Source organism: Salmo salar, chromosome 07 (assembly GCF_965601325.2).
Source record: "Salmo salar chromosome 07, fSalSal1, whole genome shotgun sequence".
NCBI lineage: Eukaryota > Metazoa > Chordata > Actinopteri > Salmoniformes > Salmonidae > Salmo > Salmo salar.
Window position 1 is genome coordinate 18,560,422 of NC_138297.1, and position 25,967 is coordinate 18,586,388.

Here is a 25,967-nt window from a genome sequence, read left to right on the forward strand (position 1 = left end):
GGAGCCCATTGTACATTGATAAAGCACTAAGTAAATGTCCAATCTGTACTGGCTATGGTTATGCTGCTCATACTAATCCGTAAAGACTAGCAAAAGCTAAAATAATTGAAATGGAGTTAGTAAGGCAGCTGAAAGGCAAATTGAAGAGCAACTACTATCAGTAAATACATATTGACTCCACATGCAGACAAGCTGGCAGTCTTGCTGCAAAGCCCCCTGGGATGTAGAGAATGACAAATGGGTGTCTGAGGTTGTCACCTGACCTGAAGCGCAGGTTGTTTGTCCTGATCAGCCTGATGGGAACTAAGTGTGTCGTGGTGTGCTGTTGGGAAGATCCAAGTCTTTGGGATGTGTATTTCTATCTAATATAAGCCCAGGGTTTCTGGTATCGACATTGCGTCAGATTATTGGCGGAAATTGTCTTCATGTTTTATAATGAGATCCCATGAGAGAGCGCTGCATTTCATGTAGTGTCTTGGCACTGGCAGTGTTGAGTTGTAAGCAAGTGCTGCTGGCTGGCAGCAACAGATTCCAATTCCCATTAGTGCCAATGTCTTGTACACACACACACACACACACACACACACACACACACACACACACACACACGCACACACACGCACACAAAGGGCTTTCTGTTTGTAATCTTAAGGTCGCCTTGATGAATATGCATGGTAAAATACCTATTATATTAGAGCCATGCTAGGAAATGAACTGCTACCTTGAGACTTGGTGCTGTTGTCACATTCACATTACTTTTTTTTATTAAAGGAGAGGGGAGAATCACTCCCTTTCCTATTCAAGGCTTTATTGACAGAAACATTAGAAACAGTGGAAGATCGGTGAGACGGGAGCACACAGGGACACACTGCTCCCCAGATATTTTATATATCCTTGAGGGACTCTATGCACACACTGGCATTTGTTACATAGGACACGTCACACCTTTACAAGTGACGCCTGCGTTGAGTGAAAAGCTGATTTTCCTCCCCTTCGTTTCAGTGTGTAAGGATCCACCCTATAAAGTGGAGGAGTCTGGATACGCAGGCTTCATCTTGCCCATTGAAGTTTACTTCAGAAATAAGGTACATTTTTAACAAGGTTTCGACGCGTATTGCTTACTGAAGATCCCAAGCTGTGAACATATGGCTTAACCAGATTTATGTACCATTGGTGACCATGATCGTTGGTATTTTTTTTAAATGATCTATGTTGAGCGTTTGAAAAATGTCACACATTTAATGTGGTCAGTGCTGATGTTGATCTTTTATGAATTCCATATGGTTAATTAACAAATTTGCTTTTGTATGACTGTTTACCATTTTGGACTTTAGTACGCAACTGACTTCACTCCTTTCTTTTGTTCCTACGGATGTCCCACTGCTCTTCTCAGGAAGAACCTAAGAAAGTGCGCTTCGACTACGACCTGTTCCTACACCTGGACGGCCACCCGCCTGTCAATCACCTGCGCTGCGAGAAGCTCACCTTCAACAACCCCACGGAGGAGTTCCGCAGGAAGCTGCTCAAAGCCGGCGGGGTACGGCAAGACTGGAGGGTGGGGGAGGAACATCTCAATAGCAGGTGTTTGTCCAAATAGCCTTAAGAATGGGTAGCCATACTGGATTTACAGGCTTGCTCCATCCCTGCTTGAGGTAATCATCAGGACAAGGGCTGGAGCAAAGCCCTGAATATCCAGTATGGCCACCCATGCTTAAGGCTATTGAGATAAACACCACCTGGAAAGGTAAACGATTTAAATGACAATTCAGAAGTTAAATGGAGCGTAGACCAATGAGTAGCTCTTTTTTTTTTTTAAACGACCTTGCTGGCAACTAGGTATCATCCATGTCGGTCACACATCAGACCTGCCATTGGCAGGAAAAAGGGCTTATCAGGTCAGCCATTGGCAGGCAAACCACTCTCACAGTCATGTTTTATGACTGGAATGAAGTGCTTTTTTTGTTTACACACACGTTTATTCTTTCTTCCCAGTGCCCTCCAGAAAGCCTTGTGCCCACATAGGAATGTCCATTTTGGAATAGATTTCTTAATTATTTCAGTGGACAATATCTTCAGGAACTTATGGAATTTACAAGATTAGGGGTGTGTTTTTATTTTTAGCAGGCCCCCCTGCCATGCTCATTCCAGTAACACACCAATGCTTTATGGCTGTGCGCACAACACCGTGCACTTTAACGTAGATTGGATTCCTTTTCAGAGGAAATGAATAAGATTGGCAACAGATGTGCACTGAATGTGATGTGGTCTAATTGAGAGACTGGTTTGTCAGTCACATTTCTTCAGCCCACTGGATGTTTTCAGGCCTTCTCCAATACAGCTGATTGCTGTGTGTACACTGATATGCTTTTTGTGTGTCCACAGCAACGGGATCCTAACAAAAGAAGTTTGGAAGACTCTAAAGTAAGACTTTGTGAACTAGCGTTCTCTTCAAATTGAAACATTTACGTAAGAATGTGTTGATTTTGTATCTTCCCCAATGCTATGACTCTCTCACTATGGCAATATAGACTTCTAAGCATGACCCACAGTAATATTTGGGACCTTTATCCAATACGCACAGTTGGATGAGCTTCTATTATTTCTGAGACTTTCCGCATGTTGTTGACCCAGTGTTTCCTCTGCCATTGTAAAGGCGGAACCCACCCCGTGCCTTGCTCTATTGTCCCCCTCTTCTATTGGAGAAAGGGTCATGGAAACACCGGAAGGTGGGGAAAGTTGTATGAAAGGAAATGCTTACTAAGTTGTTTTGGTGCTGACTCACAGCAGCTCATTTCAACTGCAGGGCACTGGAGCTTCTGAGAAACAGGCCGCGTGTTCTCAGTGGCGCTTTAACCCTTTGTTAACCTCTTGCTGCTAGGCAAGACATGAAACATTCATTCTTCCCTCGGCTGCTATGTTGAAGTGACACCGCAAACAAATGCACCCTCAAATTTAGACCCACAGTGAAGCAGCTGTGTTGTCTTTTCTTCGCGTGCTCACTGTCATTCCATGCAAAGCAATGACTGCCTGTGAGGGATTCCAGGAACAACGTGCAGTGTTAAGTGCTCGAATGTTAAGTTTATTGCTCTTGGCATCGACGAGACCACTACGATAATACGTTAGCCTGGCCTAAGTTTTTGTCCAAACAAAAGCGGTCTTAAGTTCCACACACAATCCACTATTATAAGCAGGAATTAAGAAACTGTCCAATTGATGCAGTACTTTCAATTCAAATAGATTCATAAAGCTCTTCACTCCCAGACTGAGCGCACAATAAGATACAAAACTCAGTTTTACACATGCTGATCAGGACAATATAATTCTGTTAATGTCTTTTTTTTTATTGTAGTGTTTTGTTGTCTTTACTGTTATGTTGCTTCTGTTGTAGGTTTGATTCCCACATCTGCTACATTTCTATATTAAAATGGGTGTCACCTATGATCTATAAGTCACTTCGGATGAAGGCATCGGTTTAATGACCCCATTTTGCTTCCAGGTGATGGTAATGCAGGAGGGCTCCACGTCTCTGTTCGGCCAGCATCTCAAGCTGCCCACCCTCCCCAGCAGCTCCCTGACATTGACATTGTCTGATGCTAAGAAGAGCAAGGCCTTCCCGGGGTCAAAGGTCAGTGGCGGTCTCCAGGTACAGCCCGGGGCTAGACAGTCTCCCCGTCCTCCCTCTCGTCCCCAAAAATTCCCACTTCTTCGAAGTCTCCCCCAGCTTAATCCCTGCATAGTTGGCTAGGTTCAAAGATGTTGAGGGTATTTGAAGTCTGTGGATTTTCAAGAGATGCTCGACTTGGGCTTATGCAAGGTATGCTACTGATAGCGCTTATAGCAATGGCCATAATGTATCCATTAGGCAGTATATAAAAGTCCCTAGTTTTAAAGCCTGTTGAAACTTGGTACGCATCAGTGTTTCATTGTGATGCAATTGTTCTCTAGCAGTCTCAGAGAACCAACTTTCGAATCATGGATGGAAACGACATGTATATGGGGTCTAACTGGCATGTTGCTTTCATTAAGTGTTATTTTTAGGCCCTTTAAATGTTATCATTTACCACGGCCCGGCAGAGCCCACTCCTGCAAGGGCCGGGTTACGAAAGGCCCGGTGCACATGGAAACGGTTTCCAATCCAAACAGACTGTGTGTGATGGATTACTGATGGAGCAGAGGGGTCACACACACACACACACACACACACACACACACACACACACTTCCACTAACATCCAATGGCAACCCACCTACTGTTGTCTCCTCTCCTTCCGGATCACTTGTACCCCACATGGCTTTTTTTAAGTGTTACTGATTGCTATGGCAGTCTGCCTTTTTATACTTGACTGTAAGTGCATTTCTATAGGCAAAACAAAACTGCTGAAACTCGTTATTGCACATTACTCGTTGAGCTGTTTTGGAGTTTTTTTTAATTGCCTTGACAGTTCTAAGCAGAACTGTTATGTACAGCGTTGTAATATTCTCTGTACATAGTGCTGAGTGGCAGGTCATTATTACAAGGAGACTAGTAAAGTACATAATGCACACATCCATATACTCAATTTAAAATGTTACCATCTTAAGTAACATGGAATGTATTTGCTGGTGCTTGGCATGAAAAGTTCTTTAGAACAGTGAAATGCCTGCAGATCGTATTAACTTGCAAAGAATCCTGTGATACTCTTAGGACTGTAGCCGTTTGACATTCAGCAAACGTTGACATGTGCATTTCCGGGGTACCTTCGACTTTGCTCAGTCCATTCACTTTCATGGCCTCTCTAGGTTTACATGTTCTGGGTGCATCTATTAACGTGCCAGGCTTTTGGTATTGGGGGGGGGTTGGCTGGTATTGATAGAGCATCACTTTATCTCCACCTTTTACTGGTCTAAAACAGTTTTGTGTGAGCGGGTTAGCAGCTAGAGGTTCAAGGGGTCAAGGGGTCAGGAGCAGATAGACTAAATCAAAAGGTTTGGGCAGGTCATAACACACCCCTACCGTCTAGACGTGCTTAATGGCTTTAAGACATCTATGAAATATTGACTGGGGGCCAGAAGGCGTGACCCCGGGACACACGGGTCACGTCGTTTAGTTGGAGAAAAGGAAATGCACTCGCTTCCACCTCCAGGTTTTTTTTTTTTTTTTCACCGTCCGCGCAAATGAAGGTCGCGCTTACAGCTGTTGAGTCTTCCCTCCCTTCCCCCACATTCTGGACAAAACAAGTTCCCAGGTCTCTTCTCAAGCAAACTGGAATCCCTTTTTTTCTTTTACCTTGTTGTTAGACTCTTCATTGACACAGCAGTCCAAGAGCCCCAGGGTGGCTCAAGGGCTTTCTCTAAAATGAATGAACACTGATTATTAGGATTCCTTTGATATGCTATGGCCAGACTTAACATTGTCTTTGCTCATTTAGTTGTCAGGGGTGTATAGATTTGAGCATTGTAATCAAGCCCCCCCACGCTAGAAGCCAAGTAAATTGTCCCCGGTAGAGAATTATTTTTATTTTTTTATTTTGACCCCAATAAATCTCACTGTGACGTGGCAAACCTCTAATTTCATTATCCCTACACATTTCCCTGGAATATCTAGTCAACAGTCTAGACTTTAGACTAATTTCAGTGGTACGTACAGTGCCTTCAAAGTATTCATACCCCTTGACTTATTCCACATTTTGTTGTTACATCCTGAATTCAAAATTAATAAAAAAAAAAACAATCTCACCCATCTACACACACATAATGACAGGGAAAACTGTTTTTAGAAATGTTTGCACATTTATTAAAAATGAAATACAGATATCTAATTTACATATGTATCCACGAGTCAATACATGTTAGAATCCCTTTGGCAGCGAATTTACAGCTGTTAGTCTTTCTGGGTAAGTCTAAAGGCATTCCACACCTGGATTGTACAATAGTCCCAGTGTCTGTTGGAAAGCAGATTGAACTAGGTTTCCCTCTAGGATTTGCCTGTGTTTAGCTCTATTCAGTTTATTTTTATGCTAAAATAAATCCTCAGTCCTTGACGATGACAAGCATACTCCTAAAATGATGCAGCCACCACCATGCTGGTGGTGTCCCAAACATAACAATTTGTATTTAGAACACAGTTAATTTCTTTGCCACATTGTTTTTAGTTTTACTTTAGTGCCTTATTGCAAACAGGATGCATGTTTTTGAAATATTGTTATTCTGCACAGGCTTCCTCTTCACATTTGTCAATTAGGTTATTATTGTGGAGTAACTAGAATGTTGTTGATACATCCTCAGGAGAAAACTATCACAGCCACTAAACTCTAACTGTTTTTAAAGTCACTATTGGCCTCATGGTGAAATCCCTGAGTGGTTTCTTTCCTCTCCGGCAACTGAGTTAGGAAGGATGCCTGTATCTTAGCAGTGATTGGGTGTATTCATATACCATCCAAAGTGTACTTAATAACTTCACCATGCTCAAAAGGATATTCAATGTCTGCTTTAAAAACGTTATCCATCACCAATAGGTGCCTTTCTTTTATTAGGCATAGGAAAACTTCTCTGGTCTTTGGTTGATTCTGGGTTTGAAATTCACTGCTTGACTGAGGGACCTTACAATTATCTGTATGTGTGGGGTACAAAGATGAGGTAGTCATTAAAAATTTGTTAAACGCCTATTGCACACAGTAAGTCCACGCAACTTATTATGTGACTTGTTAAGCAGAGTTTTACTCCTGAACTTATTTAGGCTTGCCGTAAGAAAGGGGTTGAATACTTATTGACTCAAGACATTTCAGCTTTTTATTAATTAGTAAAAATGTATAAACAATTCCACTTTGACATTGTGGGGTTATTGTGTGTTGGCCAGTGACATCTTAATTGAATCCATTTTAAATTCAGGCTGTAACAACACAACAAGATGTGGAAAAAGTCAAGGGGTGTGAATACTTTCTGAAGGACTGTATGTACAAAAGGCCTTGAGGTCAAGAAGTTAGTGTTCGGCCCCTACCATCTGCTCTGGGCACCCGGGAGTTACTATTAGCCAAGCTTTTTGACCCACGTTGTTGCTAATCGCCAGTGTGTCAAACAGACTAATTAGGTGTTTGCCCTGTCGTGTCCACTGACCCTGAAGTGGGATTTCTCCATTCATCAACTTCCCTCTTGCCAGTCCGTAATCCTTGGAGCATTAGTTAGGGCTGAACTAACCTTTCGTTATTTACAAAGCTTATGTAATGTTATATGTAATCCAAATGATTTAAGATGTTTCACTAACTATCAATAAAATGTTAACCTATCCACTAAACTTAAAGGTAGCTCAAAACCGAACTCGAGCAAGTTGTTGCAAATCAAGAGTCAAAGTTGATAGGATCCTATAGATGGTCTATCATCAAGTTATCTAAATAAATTGAGACCTAATCTTTGGCCTGTGCTTTTTGCCGCAGGACAGCTCCAAAGGAACTGGCGCCCTCCTCACCACCACCACTTCTAACAGTAGCAGCTCATCCAAGCTACACAAACCCTCAAAGGACCACAAAGACAAGCCTATAAAAGAGACCAAAAGTGCCTTCCGAGACTGTGGCAGGGAACCCAGCAAAGCCTCCAAAAATTTCTCCAAGAAACCCAAAGAGAACCAGCCTCTTCTTCGTGACAACCCCCCCATCCCCAAGATGGGCTTCAAGGAGCCCAAGGCCATGTCCAAGGAGCACCGGCAGGACGGGGGCTACTCGCACGGGGCCGGGTCTGGGGCGGGGACTAACAAACGACTGTCTGTCACTGCCTGCGAGGACCACGTGACCAAAAAGCGCAAGAAAAACTTATCGGAATTGTCTTTAAAACCGTCAGGGGGCTCGTCCCTGTCGCACGCCCAGTCCCACCACTCAGATAAGAAACTGCTGAAGGACAAATCCCAGGTGCAGCCTGCTAAACTGCGGGTGGACGGCCGCGAGGTGCTGGGGGAGCGCAGAAAGGCGTTGACGCTGCCGCCTTTCCCGGAGCTGATGGACGTTAACTACTCTGACATGGAGGACAATATGTCCACCAAATCAGAGGTGAGTGAGGCCTTTTTGTACTTGGTGTTTTTGTTGGTTGGTGTGGTCTGTCTTGACCACATTGGAAGTAAGTGTTGAATTATAGTTTCATGTCTTCTGGGCTCTACTTTGTAGCTCCTACAATTTTATTTTAGTTTTAAAAAAGGATTGATTCAGGGATGTGTAATTCCAGTCCTCGTGGCCAGTGTCTGATGGTTTTCATCTCTTCCTTCGAATCAGTGAGTGGTGAAAACCAGGTGTACCTTTTGAGCAATCCATGACATTAATGGATCGATGAATTGTTCCATTGCTTTCTGTTACTGTTACGGCTTCACATGCAGGAACAACAGAGAGGAGGCAATCTTAAACATGGTGGGTATTCAGCTGCATATGGGCTGCTTTTGTATGGATGATGGTAACAAGGAATGGATACCTCCTAAACCACCACCCATCTCCATGAATTTCCCACCCGGTGTTCCATTTTGACAAAGCCCAAAAAGCTGCCCATGCCAAGCAGCTTTTTAGAATGTTCTGCAAAATGCAGGATGCAGTTGCATTCTGAAGAGAGCGAAAAATTGACAATTTGCTAATCTACGCAAAGAATTAGTTCTGGGAATGCTTTTTTTGTACTGCATTCTAGATCCTTTGGAAGCATCATGTTGCTGATGGAGTCAAGATGGGGGAAAAAATCTGAAATACCCCTTCTCTCTTTCACATTGGCCGTGTCCCAATACATGTACTTGCATTCTAAACTGTAGGCGTTTATTTTTTTATATAGTATGTGAAATTTTGAGAATGTATGCTTTTAAATGCCAGGATGTCATACTCATTTCGGATTTTCATCTAGTAGAATTCGCTGCACACTATTGAGAACGAGAATAGTTTTTCGAGACCGACGTGTTTGACAACCACTGATGATCAACTGTACCAAAATGAACGAATGGCGGCAATCAACGCAATGGTGCATTAATGACACATTCTCAGTAGGATGATACTAGTATGCTGATATTTGTTGCTTACTGCATTTGTTTTTACTTAACAGTACGTTCTAAACAGTATGTAGTATGATTACTACACAGTATGCAGTTTAAGTAGTAGGCAAGCCTAGATTTCAGACACGACTCCTGCCTCTTATTTAAAACTTGAAATGAATCCGTCGATCTTTCAGAGGGTTGCCAGCTCCTTACGTGTTCAGTGAAGAAACTCGGAACACAAAGCAGGGACTGTTTTATTAGCAGAAAAGCAAGCTGGGTTTTACGACACCCAAGGAGAATGGGAAAAGGACGCCATGAATAGCCAAGAGTTCCTCTTTAATCTTTTGCCTTTAGAAAGGAGGAAAAAGGGGCCAAACATTCTGCATTTATGGCAGAAAGCATCGCATTGTCCTTCTCTGTTTGCTTTCAACTGTTCTCTTTCATGCCCATGGCGTGTTCACTGGCCCCACTCCAAATACATTACACACACACACACACACACACACACACGCTAATCTCCCTTAACCATTTCCCTGCCAGAACCAGCAGAGGCATTGCAACCTAAAGCCAAACGTGTCCACGGGGTGGGGTGGGTGGGGGATGTAGGAGCTGTGTGTGATGGTGGGGATTTACCCTACAGTACTGGTCTTAAATGGGAAGTAGGGTGGGTGCAGGGTGAGTGGAGACAAATGCCAGGTGCTCAGTCCTCTCCACGGGCTGCCATGACGACCCTGGTGGCCCAGTCCTGGCTAGCCCTACTCGCGTCCTTTTGATCTGGGCTTCCACCATGCTGTGTAGGCCTGGGGTAAACAAGGAACCACCAAAGTGGAGGGAGAGAGTAGTAAGAAGAGCGGAAAAAGCCTCAAGGCCCCACCAGTACACACGGCTAGATCATATGAACGGACTCGTAGGTCAGGCTAACTTCCCTGTCATGTAATTGAGACAGGCTCTGCATCATGGACGTGTCCATTTGTTAGCGTTTGCCTAATTTTGTGCCACAGTAAACAAACTAGTCCCTCATCTATATGAAATGTGTAGGCTGTGTGCACGTCACCGTCCATGCTGTCCTGCTCCTTTCTCAGAGAAACAGTAGTAGTTTGCGGCTGGTTTTGTGTTTGTGGAGTGCTACACGTCTGCGAGTTAAAAGTAGTTTGTGTTAGATTGACCTACTCCACGACCAAACTGAAAGCTCACAGAACCTTAATTCACATCAAAACTAGCTTGTTTGCTCAACCTCCTGCTGAATCGAGAGCAAATTAACAGACGTTTTGGCCAAGTCCAGCGACGTTCATCTTGTGCCTGTCTCACACTTTGGGACCCTCTGAAAGAGAAGAGAGGGCAGATTGATTAGAGCAATCTACGACTAAAGTCATGTTTATTGTCCTTTAAGAGGGCTGCTTTGGTGGCTTTGAGCAAGGCAAGACAAAAGCCCCTAAAGCAGAGTGGCGGTGAGATTTACGACGTACTGAAGAAGCCTGGACCCATAAACCAATAGACCAGCTGCATGTTTGTTGTCTAAGTTGACGGCCATTGAAGTTTCCATGCCTTTTGACCTCGCTCTGTACCTAGAATGGCTCTGTACCATGCCCTAAGGGGCGAACTGTCTATTGGAGGCTCGCGCTCTCTATCAGCACTCTCCTCTCTCTCGAGCGCTCTCTCTCTCTCCTTGCTTGTGCTCTCTCGCTCTCTCGCTCTCTCTCTCGCTCGCTCTCTCTCCTTGCTCGAGCGCTCGCTCTCTCTCTCTCTCTCTCTCTGCTCGAGCGCTCGCTCTCTCTCTCGCTCTCTCTCTCGCTCTCTCTCTCGCTCTCTCTCTCGCTCTCTCTCTCGCTCTCTCTCTCGCTCTCTCTCTCGCTCTCTCTCTCGCTCTCTCTCTCGCTCTCTCTCTCGCGCTCTCGCTCTCTCTCTCTCGCTCTCTCTCTCGCTCTCTCTCTCTCTTTGCTTGAGCGCTCGCTCTCTCGCTCTCTCGCTCTCTCGCTCTCTCGCTCTGCTCGCTCTCTCGCTCTCTCGCTCTGCTCGAGCGCTCGCTCTCTCTCTGCTCGAGCGCTCGCTCTCTCTCTGCTCGAGCGCTCGCTCTCTCTCTGCTCGAGCGCTCGCTCTCTCTCTGCTCGAGCGCTCGCTCTCTCTCTGCTCGAGCGCTCCCTCTCTCTCTCTCTCTCTCTGCTCGAGCGCTCCCTCTCTCTCTCTCTCTCTCTGCTCGAGCGCTCCCTCTCTCTCTCTCTCTCTCTCTGCTCGAGCGCTCCCTCTCTCTCTCTCTCTGCTCGAGCGCTCCCTCTCTCTCTCTCTCTCTGCTCGAGCGCTCCCTCTCTCTCTCTCTCTCTCTCTCTCTTTGCTCGAGCGCTCTCTCTCTCTCTCTCTCTTGCTCGAGCGCTCGCTCGCTCTCTCTTTCTCTCCTTGCTCAAGTGCTCGCTCTCTCTCTCTCTCTCTCTCCCTCCTTGCTCGAGCGCTCGCTCTCTCTCTCTCTCTCTCTCCCTCCTTGCTCGAGCGCTCGCTCGCTCTCTCTCTCTCTCTCCCTCCTCTGCTCGAGCGCTCGCTCGCTCTCTCTCTCTCTGCTCGAGCGCTCCTCTCTCTCTCTCTTTGCTCGAGCGCTCGCTCTCTCTCTCTCTCTCTCTCTTTGCTCGAGCGCTCGCTCTCTCTCTCTCTCTTTGCTCGAGCGCTCTCTCTCTCTCTCTCTTTGCTCGAGCGCTCTCTCTCTCTCTCTCTCCTTGCTCGCGCTCTCGCTCGCTCTCTCTTTCTCTCCTTGCTCAAGTGCTCGCTCTCTCTCTCTCTCTCTCCCTCCTTGCTCGAGCGCTCGCTCGCTCTCTCGCTCTCTCTCTCTCTCCTTGCTCGAGCGCTCGCTCGCTCTCTCTCCTTGCTCGAGCGCTCGCTCGCTCTCTCTCTCTCTCTCCTTGCTCGAGCGCTCGCTCTCTCTCTCTCTCTCTCCTTGCTCGAGCGCGCTCGCTCTCTCTCTCTCTCTCTCCTTGCTCGAGCGCGCTCGCTCTCTCCTCTCTCTCTCCTTGCTCGAGCGCGCTCGCTCTCTCTCTCTCCTTGCTCGAGCGCGCTCGCTCTCTCTCTCTCCTTGCTCGAGCGCGCCTCTCTCTCTCTCTCCTTGCTCGAGCGCGCTCTCTCTCTCTCTCTCCTTGCTCGAGCGCTCGCTCTCTCTCTCTCTCTCCTTGCTCGAGCGCGCTCTCTCTCTCTCTCCTTGCTCGAGCGCGCTCTCTCTCTCTCTCTCCTTGCTCGAGCGCGCTCTCTCTCTCTCTCTCCTTGCTCGAGCGCGCTCTCTCTCTCTCTCTCCTTGCTCGAGCGCGCTCTCTCTCTCTCTCTCCTTGCTCGAGCGCGCTCTCTCTCTCTCTCTCATTGCTCGAGCGCTCGCTCTCTCTCTCTCTCTCCTTGCTCGAGCGCTCGCTCTCTCTCCCTCTCTCCTTGCTCGAGCGCTCGCTCTCTCTCTCTCTCTCCTTGCTCGAGCGCTCGCTCTCTCTCTCTCTCCTTGCTCGAGCGCTCGCTCTCTCTCTCTCTCCTTGCTCGAGCGCTCGCTCTCTCTCCTTGCTCGAGCGCTCGCTCTCTCTCTCTCTCCTTGCTCGAGCGCTCGCTCGCTCTCTCTCTCTCCTTGCTCGAGCGCTCGCTCTCTCTCTCTCCTTGCTCGAGCGCTCGCTCTCTCTCTCTCCTTGCTCGAGCGCTCGCTCTCTCTCTCTCCTTGCTCGAGCGCTCGCTCTCTCTCTCCTTTGCTCGAGCGCTCGCTCGCTCTCTCTCTCCTTGCTCGAGCGCTCGCTCCTCTCTCTCCTTGCTCGAGCGCTCGCTCTCTCTCTCCTTGCTCGAGCGCTCGCTCGCTCTCTCTCTCCTTGCTCGAGCGCTCGCTCGCTCTCTCTCTCCTTGCTCGAGCGCTCGCTCGCTCTCTCTCTCCTTGCTCGAGCGCTCGCTCGCTCTCTCTCTCCTTGCTCGAGCGCTCGCTCGCTCTCTCTCTCTCTCCTTGCTCGAGCGCTCGCTCGCTCTCTCTCCTTGCTCGAGCGCTCGCTCGCTCTCTCTCTCCTTGCTCGAGCGCTCGCTCGCTCTCTCTCTCCTTGCTCGAGCGCTCGCTCGCTCTCTCTCTCTCCTTGCTCGAGCGCTCGCTCGCTCTCTCTCTCCTTGCTCGAGCGCTCGCTCGCTCTCTCTCTCCTTGCTCGAGCGCTCGCTCGCTCTCTCTCTCCTTGCTCGAGCGCTCGCTCGCTCTCTCTCTCTCCTTGCTCGAGCGCTCGCTCGCTCTCTCTCTCCTTGCTCGAGCGCTCGCTCGCTCTCTCTCTCCTTGCTCGAGCGCTCGCTCGCCTCTCTCTCTCTCCTTGCTCGAGCTGCTCGCTCGCTCTCTCTCTCTCTCTCCTTGCTCGAGCGCTCGCTCGCTCTCTCTCTCTCTCTCCTTGCTCGAGCGCTCGCTCGCTCGCTCTCTCTCTCTCCTTGCTCGAGCGCTCGCTCGCTCGCTCTCTCTCTCTCCTTGCTCGAGCGCTCGCTCGCTCGCTCTCTCTCTCTCCTTGCTCGAGCGCTCGCGCTCTCTCTCTCTCTCCTTGCTCGAGCGCTCGCGCTCTCTCTCTCTCCTTGCTCGAGCGCTCGCGCTCTCTCTCTCTCCTTGCTCGAGCGCTCGCTCTCTCGCTCTCTCTCTCTCCTTGCTCGAGCGCTCGCGCTCTCGCTCTCTCTCTCTCCTTGCTCGAGCGCTCGCTCTCTCGCTCTCTCTCTCTCCTTGCTCGAGCGCTCGCTCGCTCTCTCTCTCCTTGCTCGAGCGCTCGCTCGCTCTCTCGCTCTCTCTCGCTTTCTCTCCTTGCTCGAGCGCTCGCTCTCTTTCCTCGTCCTCTCCTGGCTCGCGCGCTCGTCCTCTCCTGGCTCGCGCGCTCTCTGTGCTCTCCTGGCTCGCGCGCTCTCTGTGCTCTCCTGGCTCGCGCGCTCTCTGTGCTCTCCTGGCTCGCGCGCTCTCTGTGCTCTCCTGGCTCGCGCGCTCTCTGCTCCCCTGGCTCGCGCGCTCTCTGTGCTCCCCTGGCTCGCGCGCTCTCTGTGCTCCCCTGGCTCGCGCGCTCTCTGTGCTCCCCTGGCTCGCCAGCTCTCTGTGCTCCCCTGGCTCGCCAGCTCTCTGTGCTCCCCTGGCTCGCGCGCTCTCTGTGCTCCCCTGGCTCGCGCGCTCTCTGTGCTCCCCTGGCTCGCGCGCTCTCTGTGCTCCCCTGGCTCGCGCGCTCTCTGTGCTCCCCTGGCTCGCGCGCTCTCTGTGCTCCCCTGGCTCGCGCGCTCTCTGTGCTCCCCTGGCTCGCGCGCTCTCTGTGCTCCCCTGGCTCGCTCTCCTCTCTCGCTCTCTCTCTCTCGAGCACTCTCCTGGCTGGCGCGCTCGTCGCTCTCCTGGCTGGCGCGCTCGTCGCTCTCCTGGCTGGCGCGCTCGTCGCTCTCCTGGCTGGCGCGCTCGTCGCGCTCGCCCTCTCCTCTGCTCGCGCGCTAGTCCTCTCCTGGCGCTTGCCCTCTCCTCTGCTCGCGCGCTAGTCCTCTCCTGGCGCTTGCCCTCTCCTCTGCTCGCGCGCTAGTCCTCTCCTGGCGCTTGCCCTCTCCTCTGCTCGCGCGCTAGTCCTCTCCTGGCGCTCGCCCTCTCCTCTGCTCGTCCTCTCCTCTGCTCGCGCGCTCGTCCTCTCCTCTCGCTCTCTCGAGCGCACTCTGTGCTCTCCTCTCTCGCTCTCTCTCTCAAGCGCTCTCTCTCGAGCGCACTCTCCTGGCTCGCGCGCTCGTCGCTCTCCTGGCTCGCCCTCTGCTCGCGCGCTCGTCCTCTCCTGGCGCTCGCCCTCTCCTCTGCTCGCGCGCTCGTCCTCTCCTGGCGCTCGCCCTCTCCTCTGCTCGCACGCTCGTCCTCTCCTGGCGCTCGCCCTCTCCTCTGCTCGCGCGCTAGTCCTCTCCTGGCGCTCGTCCTCTCCTCTGCTCGCACGCTCGTCCTCTCCTCTGCTCGCGCGCTCGTCCTCTCCTGCGCTCGTCCTCTGCTCTGCTCGCGCGCTCGCCCTCTGCTCTGCTCGCACGCTCGCCCTCTGCTCTGCTCGCACGCTCGCCCTCTGCTCTGCTCGCGCGCTCGCCCTCTGCTCTGCTCTGCTCGCGCGCTCGTCCTCTGCTCTGCTCGTCCTCTCCTGCGCTCGCCCTCTGCTCTGCTCGCACGCTCGCCCTCTGCTCTGCTCGCGCGCTCGCCCTCTGCTCTGCTCGCGCGCTCGCCCTCTGCTCTGCTCGCGCGCTCGCCCTCTGCTCTGCTCGCGCGCTCGCTCGCCCTCTGCTCTGCTCGCGCGCTCGCCCTCTGCTCTCGGCTCTCCTCTCTCTCGGGCTCTCCTCTCTTTCTCTTTCAGGATGGTTTTAACGTTGCTCTCTTCTTTTTACAAGTGCCTAGTTTTTGGCTGGACAAAAGAGAGAGAAGCGTCTTGATTTACAACAGAGGCCTCTGACCATGCATTTGATGTCGATGAGACACCCAGACAGACAAACAGGCTGTAAAACGCTCCAGAGGGAGAGAATCAAAGATTCTTGCATGACTCCCCAGGACCACACAGGGGGCTCGGTTTTAGTGCACCCCACTCGCCAGCCTGACACTTGGCAGCTTCGGGTGGGTTGTGGTGTGTGTGTGTGTGTGTGTGTGTGTGGTAATGGACATGTGTTGACGCTTCCACAATTGGAATGGAGATGCCTTGCTGCACACCTCACAAGCCAGACAGGAAACGGAAGCCATGCAGTGATCAACACCTGGAAAACCTCCAATCCAATGAATTACTTCCATTTGTGTCCTCTAGAAAATAGTTTTGCCTCTCCATTCAGGCTCCATTCGAGCCCTTATCAGCTGAAAACATTTTTGCACTAGCCATGTCCTGGCTGTAAATCACTGCATTGTGCTGCCTTGGCTTGGTTTTTCCAAGGGGTCATCTGAGAGGAATGTAAACAAATTAATTCAGATTAACTTTAATGGCTCCTTCAAATGTCCTTTTGGGCCACCCTCCAAAGAGGATTAACTTAATGGTTAATTATTTTCTCTTTCTCCTGAAAGGAACCATCAGCTTTAGCCCCTTTTGTGCTGACTTAAAATAGCGGGCAAAATGTACAACTACTTGTTGTAGAGCGACTTGGATATGGAAGTTGGTGTAATCAGTGAACTTCTGGTGACATTTGGATTGCAGTATTCTATGCACACATCTTCCTCCCTGTAATAAAATGAGTGTCAGTAAGGATATGACTAGGTGATGATCTATATACAGTTGAAGTCGGAAGTTTACATACACCTTAGCCAAATACATTTAAACTGAGTTTTTCACAATTCCTGACATTTAATCCTAGTAAAAATTCCCTGTCTTAGGTCAGTTAGGATCACCACTTTATTTTAAGAATGTGTATTAAATTGTTTAACTTGGGTCAAACGTTTGGGGTAGCCTTCCACAAGCCTCCCACAATAAGCTGGATGAATTATGGCCCATTCCTCCTGACAGAGCTGGTGTAACTGAGTCAGGTTTGTAGGCCTCTTTGCTCACACACTTTCAGTTCTGCCAACAAATTTCTATAGGATTGAGGTCAGGGCTTTGTGATGGCCACTCCAATACCTTGACTTTGTTGTCCTTAAGCCATTTTGCCACAACTTTGGAAGTACGCTTGGGGTCATTGTCCATTTGGAAGACCCATTTGCGACCAAGCTTTATCTTCCTGACTGTCTTGAGATGTTGCTTCAATATATATACATAATTTCCCTTTCTCATGATGCCATCTATTTTCTGAAATGCACCAGTCCCTCCTGCAGCAAAGCACCCCCACAACATGATGCTGCCACCCCCGTGCTTCACGGTTGGGATGGTGTTCTTCGGCTTGCAAGCATCCCCCTTTTTCCTCCAAACATAACGATGGTCATTATGGCCAAACAGTTCTATTTTTGTTTCACCAGACCAGAGGATATTTCTCCAAAAAGTACGCTCTTTGTCCACATTTGCAGTTGCTAACCGTAGTCTGGGTTTTTTATGGCGGTTTTGGAGCAGCGGCTTCTTCCTTGCTGAGTGGCCTTTTCAGGTTATGTTGATATAGGACTCGTTTTACTGTGGATATAGATACTTTTGTACCGGTTTCCTCCAGCATCTTCACAAGGTCCTTTGCTGTTGTTCTGGGATTGATTTGCACTTTTCACACAAGTACGTTCATCTCTAGGAGACAGAATGCGTCTCCTTCCTGAGCGGTATGATAGCTGCGTGGTCCCATGGTGTTTATACTTGCGTACTATTGTTTGTACAGATGAACGTGGTACCTTCAGGCATTTGGAAATTTCTACCAAGGATGAACCAGACTTGTGGAGGTCTACAATTTGTTTTTCTGAGGTATTGGCTGATTTCTTTTGATTTCCTCATGATGTCAAGCAAAGAGGCACTGAGTTTGAAGGTAGGCCTTGAAATACATCCACAGGTACACCTCCAATTGACTCAAATTATGTCAATTAGCCTATCAGAAGCTTCTAAAGCCATGACGTCATTTTCTGGAATTTTCCAAGCTGTTTAAAGGCACAGTCAACTTAGTGTATTTAAACTTCTGACCCACTGGAATTGTGATACACGAATTATAAATTAAATAATCTGTAATCAACTGTTGGAATAATTACGTGTGTCATGCACAAAGTAGACGTCCTAACCGACTTGCCAAAACTATAGTTTGTTAACAAGAAATATGTGGAGGGGTTGAAAAACGAGTTTTAATGATTCCAACCTAAGTGCATGTTAACTTCTGACTTCAACTGTAGCAGTGGTTCTCAAGCTGTGGGGCGTGGGATCGTCTTTCCCAGGGGAGACCAGTGATCAATATATTTGAATTGGTTTGTGTTAAACTCGGGTAATCTGATGGACGATGGTCTGACTCAACACAGAAAACTTGAGTTGTTGATTTGCACGTGCAACTGTGTGAATGTAACAGGTTCGCTGTGCATGCGGCATCTCCATTGGGATTTTTCTAGACTGTGTACATGTCTGGCCCCAGAAATGTGTTGCCTTTGCATTTTGGGAATTGAACAGAATCCCCTTTTATTGTGAGTGTACTGCACAGTCTACCTTTTGTTGGCTGCCTTCCTGCCCATCTGTGTTTGTGAGGTGTGAATACTGTTCTCAGCCTAAAGCATTGTAAATCTACGGTCATTAGGTTGTGTATGTGTGACAAGCCCAGATTTACGGGGGAAAAGACGGTTAAGCCCATCAGGATGGAAGGTAGAGAGAAGATAATGGGAATAACTTTATCTCAAATCACCTCACGTTGCGAAGTGTCACTCAATTCAATTTCAATTAAATTTAAAGGGCTTTATTGGCATGGGAAAAATGTTTACATTGCCAAAGCAAGTGAAATTGGATAATAAACAAAAGTGAAATAAGCAATAAAACATTTACAGTAAACATTACACTTAGTTCCAAAAGAATGAAGACATTTCAAATGTCATTGTCTATATACCGTGTTGTAATGATGTTCAAATAGTTAAAGTACAAAAGGGAAAACAATAAACATAAAAATAGGTTGTATTTACAGTGGTGTTTTGTTTTTCACTGGTTGCCCTTGTCTTCTGGCAACAGGTCAAAAATCTTGCAGCTGTGATGGCACACTGGTATTTCACCCAATATATATATGGGAGTTTATCAAAATTGGATTTGTGGATCTGTGTAATGTAAAGGAAATATCTATCTCTATGGTCATACATTTGGCAGGAGGTTAGGAAGTGCAGCTCAGTTTCCACCTCATTTTGTGGGCAGTGTGCACATAGCCTGTCTTCTCTTGAGAGCCAGGTCTGCCTTTGGCGGCCTTTCTCAATAGCAAGGCTATGCTCACTGAGTCTTTACATAGTCAAAGCTTTCCTTAAGTTTGGGTCAGTCACAGTGGTCAGGTATTCTGAAACTGTGTACTCTCTGTTTAGGGCCAAATAGCGTTCTAGTTTGCTGTTTTTTTGTTAATTCTTTACAATGTGTCAAGAAATTATATTTTTGTTTTCTCATGATTTAGTTGAGTCTAATTGTGTTGCTGTCCTGGGGCTCTGTGGGGTGTGTTTGTGAACAGAGCCACAGGACCAGCTTGCTTAGGGGGCTCTTCTCCAGGTTCATCTCTCTGTAGGTGATGGCTTTGTTATGGAAGGTTTTCTGGATTTTGATAATTAGCGGGTATCGGGCTAATTCTGCTCTGCATGCATTATTTGGTGTTTTACGTTGTACACGGAGGATATTTTTTGCAGAGTTCTGCATGCAGAGTCCCATTTTGTGAATTCTTGGTTGGTGAGCGGACCCCAGACCTTACAACCATAAAGGGCAATGGGTTCTATAACTGATTCAAGTATTTTTAGCCAGATCCTAATTGGAATGTTGAATTTTATGTTCCTTTTGATGGCATAGAAGCCCCTTCTTGCCTTGTCTCTCAGATCGTTCATAGCTTTGTGGAATTTGTCTGTCCACTGATGTTTAGGCCGAGGTATGTGTCGTTTTTTTTGTGTGCTCTAGGGCAACGGTGTCTAGATGGAATTTGTATTCATGGTCCTGGCAACTGGATAAAAAAAATTTGGAACACCGTTTTTTTTGTCTTACTGAGATTTACTGTCAGGGCCCAGGTCTGACAGAATCTGTGCAGAAGATCTAGGTGCTGCTGTAGGCCCTCCTTGGTTGGGGACCGAAGCACCAGATCATCAGCAAACAGTGGACATTTGACTTCAGATTCTCTCCCTCTTTCTCTACCACTGCCCTACACCTTTTGTGGTAATTGTATGCTCCCCTAACTGGACTCATTGGCTGCTGATAGCATCACTGTCCTCCCTCAGTGTTTTGTGCACACTGTGTTTGCACCCTACGCGATGGGCTTTGTTCACTCTGCGATCGCTGGTGTTACCATGTAGTATATCTCTAATAGTTTATGGGTCTCTTGTCTCTCTCCCTCTCTCCTTTTCCCCAGTCGGAGCAGCCCAGTCCGGCCAGCTCCAGCTCCAGTTCCAGTTCAGGCTTTGCAGCCAGCCACAAACGGCAAGGTAACCCCAGAACCTATGCATACACACCTTTTTCCAGATCACCCAGAAATAACTATACATTTTTTGGGGGGTATTGGTCACGACAAAGGGGTGGCATTACATTTTGAATCACTTCCACTCACTTCTATGCGTGTGTTTTTGTTCCATGGACACAGTGGCCGAGTTCGTCCGCAGGAAGGTAGGGGCCGTCCCTGGCACAGCCCACACAGGTATACTCACACCTGACTACAGTCCTGGGATGGAATCACAAGACTAAGCATGATGAGTTGACAGTGAAATGTGTATATGAAGTTGTGAGCTCCTCTTCACTGACTCTCTCTCACACACACAGTGTTAGGTCCTCTTCGTTCGATAATCCATGACCTGCAGTCGGAAGACAATGAGGACGACTCGGAGGACGACGACGACAACGACATGGACTCTGACCTGGAGCGACCGGTGCACACGCACATGACACACCGCCATCGCCGGTAGGTAGCGCCTGGCCATTGTCATGGCCCTTCTGGCCCCTCCCGTTGTCGTGTTCAATAGGGCTGTAATGAACTGGCAACTCGGGTACCACCTGCTATTGTTGTGCCCTTGAGCAAGGCTCTTTATCTAAAAATAGTTTCAAGGACCCTGCTCTGACCTTGTGCTGCTCCTAGGTGTGTGTGTGTGTGTGTGTGTGTGTGTGTGTGTGTGTGTGTGTGTGTGTGTGTGTGTGTGTGTGTGTGTGTGTGTGTGTGTGTGTGTGTGGTTGTACAATTGGATGAAAAACAACCTCAGACTAATTCCTATTTTAAATAATAGTTGTATTGTAATTCTTGTCATCCTCTTTGTCTGCAGGGTCAGCTTGAGTGACGGCAGTGAGAGCGAGAACAGCTCAGCCCCCTCTCCCCCCTCTCGACACGAGCCCCCGCCTTTACTAAAGACCAGTAATAACCAGGTAAGACCAGGTGAAATGATAAGCAGTTGTCAGAGGATTGTTTCTTACATGTTAACAGTAAAATAAACTGGTATCCCTGATGTTGAATATTTTCACATCCTAGAGTAGCCAAACAATAGTTCCCAACCACAATTAGTCCAACGGAATTGACCAAATACGGTTTTTCCCCCTTTTATGTAAATATTTGTATGTAAATACTGTATTAGCATAAACACTTTGCTGGGAGGAAACCTTCTAATGTGTAGTTTGCCATTTTGCTCCTCATTATGAAATTCAACACGGCTGTTATTGTTATCCAATGCTGCTCGTAGGGAAACATCTGTCGTATTAGCATCCCGTAATTCCCATGATGCATTTCCTTCATACGCCAACCACACTGTTATGTAAATAATGACTGTTGTGTGAACAAATCAGCGGTTTCCCAGCGAGCACGTATGGTAATTCCTTATCTGGGTTGTATTCCTTAGGAACAAAACAGAAACAAACCGGTTGAAACTGGAATGGTCCTTCTTGAACTAGTCCAAAAGAAACAGTTGTTTGCCATTGCGAAACGTTTTTGCTACGTTGTGTACTAATGAATACAACCCTGATGTCTCGCAGATACTGGAGGTGAAGCAAACGAAGCAGGATAAGAATAAAAACATCGACTGTGACAAGGTGAGTAGCTTCCTTGCCGTTGGGTTTTATGTAGATTAGGTCATACCAGTGGAGTTACATTGGGTGTAATCTTACGCTGAAGAAGTCTTCATGTTCACCGAGGCTCATGTAAATGGACAGGACACAGACACTCTTCCTTGGTCATCCAACCCGTTGCTCTCTCTGTCATAGTCCCAGATGGTGTGACTAGATAACAGGCCTGGGTCAAATACATACTTGAAGGTTTGCTTGATTTAGCTTGAGTTTGCACTTTTGGAACTATTGAATTGGTATCTCACTCACTCAGGCTTACCTGGATGAGCTGGTGGAGCTACACAGACGACTGATGACACTGAGAGAGAGGCACATACTACAACAGGTGAGGTTTAATACGTGTGTGTGTGTGTGTGTGTGTGTGTGTGTGTGTGTGTGTGTGTGTGTGTGTGTGTGTGTGTGTAGTACATGTGTTTTCAGAAAACAACCTGTTTGCAGTTCATGTTTGCATAGAAGATGTTACTTGCTAGGGTGGTTTTGTTTGGGCTTGTATGTCAAACAAATTCATACTGTATGTTACTCGACACATTACAGTCCAGAACTTCATCTATGTGTGTCTGGAAACGATAGATTATTTGGTTAACCTTTTTTCCACTCCGTCTAAGAGCAAACGTCCTCTTGTTTATGTTCACAAGGCCTATCATATGACAGCATTAATGGCGATTCCCAGCCGCAGTTGCCAAGGAGCGGCCTCGCTCGTTCTCCTAATGAAAAGTTTGGCTCCGAGCAGCATCGGTGGAAAAACTCATCCCCAAACAACATTAGCAAGTGGAGCGCTGACTCGTGGCGTAATCAAGCTAATCCTCTGAGCGTTTAGAGTTCGGAGCGGCGATCCACGTCCTCAGAAAACGAGACATGGGAATGATTAACTTTCCAACCTCCCAACACTGTTTTTCCTCCCCAGTCTCTCTGTTTGGGAAAACTACAAATTTAAGAATGGGCTTATGTCATTGTGGAGTCTTTTTAAAGTAGATTGTCTGTCTGCCCATGGGAGATTTTTTTTGTATTTTTGTCATTGTGATGAAAACCAAAAATGGGGACTGTGTTTATATCCAATAGAAATTAATCTGTCATGGCAAATGGAAAATGGAAGTATCAGCCAAAATGCTGTCCTACATGACCAAAACCAGGTCTGAAAAATCTTGGTGTGGTTCCATCTCTGCGGATACAAGCGGGGGGAAGGGGTTGTTGCGACTCGACTTGCAAGCGTCTATCTGCTGTGTCATAACAATGGGCGGAGTCTCCCTGCACTCCTGAATCCGGCCTGCGCTCGGAGGGAGGAGGGGAAATGTGTTCCGTCTGGCACTTTGTAGTGTGAACCGGATCTCTCTCTCACTCTCACACACACACACACACACACACACACACACACACACACACACACACACACACACTCCTATCGGAGGAGAACTAGAACCAATAAGACACCAGCCAAGGAAAAAGCATCATTCCCATTAGGGTCTCTCCCTCTCTGATACAGGGTTCTGCATGCGAGGGATGGGATAGAGTGAATTGGGGGGGGGGTCCCCATTCCAAGTTCAACCAACACTAGCCCACCAACCGCTCAATTACTTTTCCCACAAATGTGTTTTTAATAAGTATTGTGTGAGGTCCAACATTGTCTATAACTAGGCTGCTCTCTAAGACAGTACTGCACATACAAAGAAACTCAGCTGCTGGTCAATACAGTTTAATATCAGCTGCTTAGACATACTATATTATCCAAGCAACATTCCTCTTTTGTTTTAGGAAGAGGAGGACATGCATGGAATTTAATTGGTCTGTTTGTTGAATGTGGAATATTCAACGTAAAGAAATGTGTACACTTTCTCCATTCTTGCTGGGATTTGGGTTTACATACTGTAGTTTGAGTGTTAACTGACAGCTTTTCTTTTTGTGCCTTCTCTTGCCTCCCAGATCGTCAACCTCATCGAGGAGACTGGACACTTCCACATCACAAACACAACTTTTGACTTTGACCTCTGTTCCCTGGACAAAATCACGGTACGGAAGCTCCAGAGTTACCTGGAAACCTCTGGGACGTCATGAGGTCTGGGAGCAGCTAGCTGCCACGAGGAAGAACTTTGGATTCTTCCTCTTATTTGTTTTTTTACTTGAACTTTCGCTGTGTTGCAAAAAAGACTACCGGCCGGCCCCTGCCCTGGGTCCTTGTGCCTGGTGGTTATGGTCGGGCCACTCTACTCGTTGGAACCTGGCTCTCCACACGACCAGGGTAGCCCGCGAGCGACACAGACCTGAACGGCGTGTCGCATCACCCTTGAGATGAGTCCTGTCGACCAGGAATATCACCCAGAAAGCCTTGAAAGAATTCCACAGTTAACAAAAACAATTGGGGGGAAGAAACGGAGACCTTGCTCTTAAAACGAATGTGCATATTATTATCATGTATGAGTGTAGTTTTTGTTCTTTGTGACGAATGATGCATGTTCAACACTGCCTTACCACATTTGTCAGTCTTTATTTATTGAGTTTGAGTTTCAGGTGTGCGTGTTAATAGTAGCAAAACAGAATTAGTCTTGTGCAAGCACTTCACAATATGCATCTCTCTGGCTCTGGAAGGATGGTGGAGCAACGTTGAGATTTCAATTATCTCGTGACGGATCAGTCAATCGTCCCTCTCTCTATATGAGGAAATCTGCCTTCTCAAACGGTATGTTATCAGTACCCAATTGTACAAGCTGAGACCAATCATGGACTCACAATTGTATTAATTGCAACAATTTATATTCCATTCTTGGTACCAAAAACTTGAATTGATGTATTGGATGATGACTAGGCAAATTTCAGAAGTGTGCTGCATGTCGTTTTTACAAGCTCTCGGTTGTATTCCGCAGCTCTTGCTGTCCACAAGTTGAAACCAAGTGTGTGTGTGTGTGTGTGTGTGTGTGTGTGTGAGACCAATCTATTGTCAGCAGGCCTGTGCTAAAAATGAACCATTTTGAATCCTGGGATTTTGATGGAAGAAATGTACTCAAAGATATTGAATCTTATTTATTTCACGGGGAAGTCGGTTGCCAAATCAAAGTTGTGTGTTATAATTGAGAAAAAAATCAAACTGAGAAAAACATGTTTTTGTTCAACTTGTTATGGAGGACATTTTCCTTTTTGCTAATATGAGGAATTAAAGTTGATTTGGTTTAGTCTGCCGAGCGACGCCTCAATGGGAATACCAGTGGTCGTAGGTACTCACTGGGCCACACAAAGGCAGGATGTTGTTTTGCTTGACCCATGTCTGCCTTAAGTTCTTGTGTATTCTTAGGACATACAATAAAATGTGTATTTTGTACAGATGAGGATATGTGCAACCTGTGGTGAAAGCAGTTATTGGCACGGTGTGATTTTAAAATGTCTTTTTGTACGTTGTTGCAATGTCTTGTTGATTGACTTGCATTTTGTCCTAATTTCTCCAGTTTAATTTCTAAGCCCAAAGATGTTTGTTTTGTTTGGGATGTCATGATGTAGTCTTTATTTGCATATAAACTGTATATGTGATAACAATGTCATCCTTCATTTTTTTTGGAAGGTTTGAAAGTATACCATAGATTTAAAATCCCAACAAACGTGTGCTTTAGTCAAAGCTGTAACTGCCTTGTGGTGCATCCACATCATGCAGCTAATTATTTCATTCTTTCTTTCTTAGAGAAAGTAATACAGTTCAAATGCAGACCCCACTCACACTTAGCTAGTTAAGTGTGGCCCAAATTTCTTTTTTTGCTTTATTTGGGAGAGAAACAAGATTATTTAAGGAATATCCTATATTTAGTGAGAAGGGGGTGTTAGGAATGGACATAAACACCAACCTTTTCAAAGGGCTATTTAATGCATGGGTCTGTGCAGGAGGGTAAAATGTTACAGAACATTAACATTTAAATATATTGTGCAGAACAGATATCGGTCCTCAGTTCAGCTCCATATACATTGCATTCCCATCTGCAACATTCTGAATGTTTTGCTCTACTGAATACACCCCAGTTATCCTCTGCGTCTAGCAAATTATCTCCATCAGTCTCCTACCTCTTACCTATTAAGATGTACAGGGTGAGGTTGTTAGAGAAATTTGCAGTCTTGAATGTGGACATTATTTTCCTCAGTCTCTGCTGTCAGTTCTACCTGATCAGACCCATTTACTGTGTGGTTTCTCAGACACGTTGCAGAGTTGCAATTCCAAATGCACAGTTGTAATTTCTTTGAGGACACTGGTTTTGTGTGATCCAAGGTTTCGCATTTGTGATGTTTCCTTCTAGTCACTGAACTCCAAGGACAACTTGGTAATTTGATAACAACCCTAGTTTTCTTCAACTAGCCACTGAATATAAATGTCACTATTCTTTTAAACTAAGTGTAGATGATTTCTGAGTAGGTGTTGATTCATTATATTTTGATTCTTGGAGACCTAAAGTAAATGGGTA

At 47.1% G+C, this 25,967-nt stretch overlaps 1 protein-coding gene across 1 annotated transcript in view; it reads left to right on the forward strand.

The window, feature by feature from the left end:
* The window catches only part of LOC106608634 (protein AF-9), a 56,591-nt gene extending 31,535 nt beyond the window's left edge, over window positions 1-25,056 (forward strand). The window contains exons 3-14 of the mRNA XM_014206701.3: window positions 1,003-1,085; window positions 1,394-1,537; window positions 2,383-2,421; window positions 3,497-3,625; window positions 7,410-8,015; window positions 19,850-19,922; window positions 20,078-20,131; window positions 20,254-20,392; window positions 20,748-20,847; window positions 21,448-21,504; window positions 21,791-21,862; window positions 23,455-25,056. Coding sequence (XP_014062176.1) covers window positions 1,003-1,085; window positions 1,394-1,537; window positions 2,383-2,421; window positions 3,497-3,625; window positions 7,410-8,015; window positions 19,850-19,922; window positions 20,078-20,131; window positions 20,254-20,392; window positions 20,748-20,847; window positions 21,448-21,504; window positions 21,791-21,862; window positions 23,455-23,586 — 1,628 coding nt within the window. The 3' untranslated portion in view covers window positions 23,587-25,056. The remainder of the gene's footprint in view (window positions 1-1,002; window positions 1,086-1,393; window positions 1,538-2,382; window positions 2,422-3,496; window positions 3,626-7,409; window positions 8,016-19,849; window positions 19,923-20,077; window positions 20,132-20,253; window positions 20,393-20,747; window positions 20,848-21,447; window positions 21,505-21,790; window positions 21,863-23,454) is intronic.
* The last annotated feature ends 911 nt before the right edge of the window (window positions 25,057-25,967 follow it).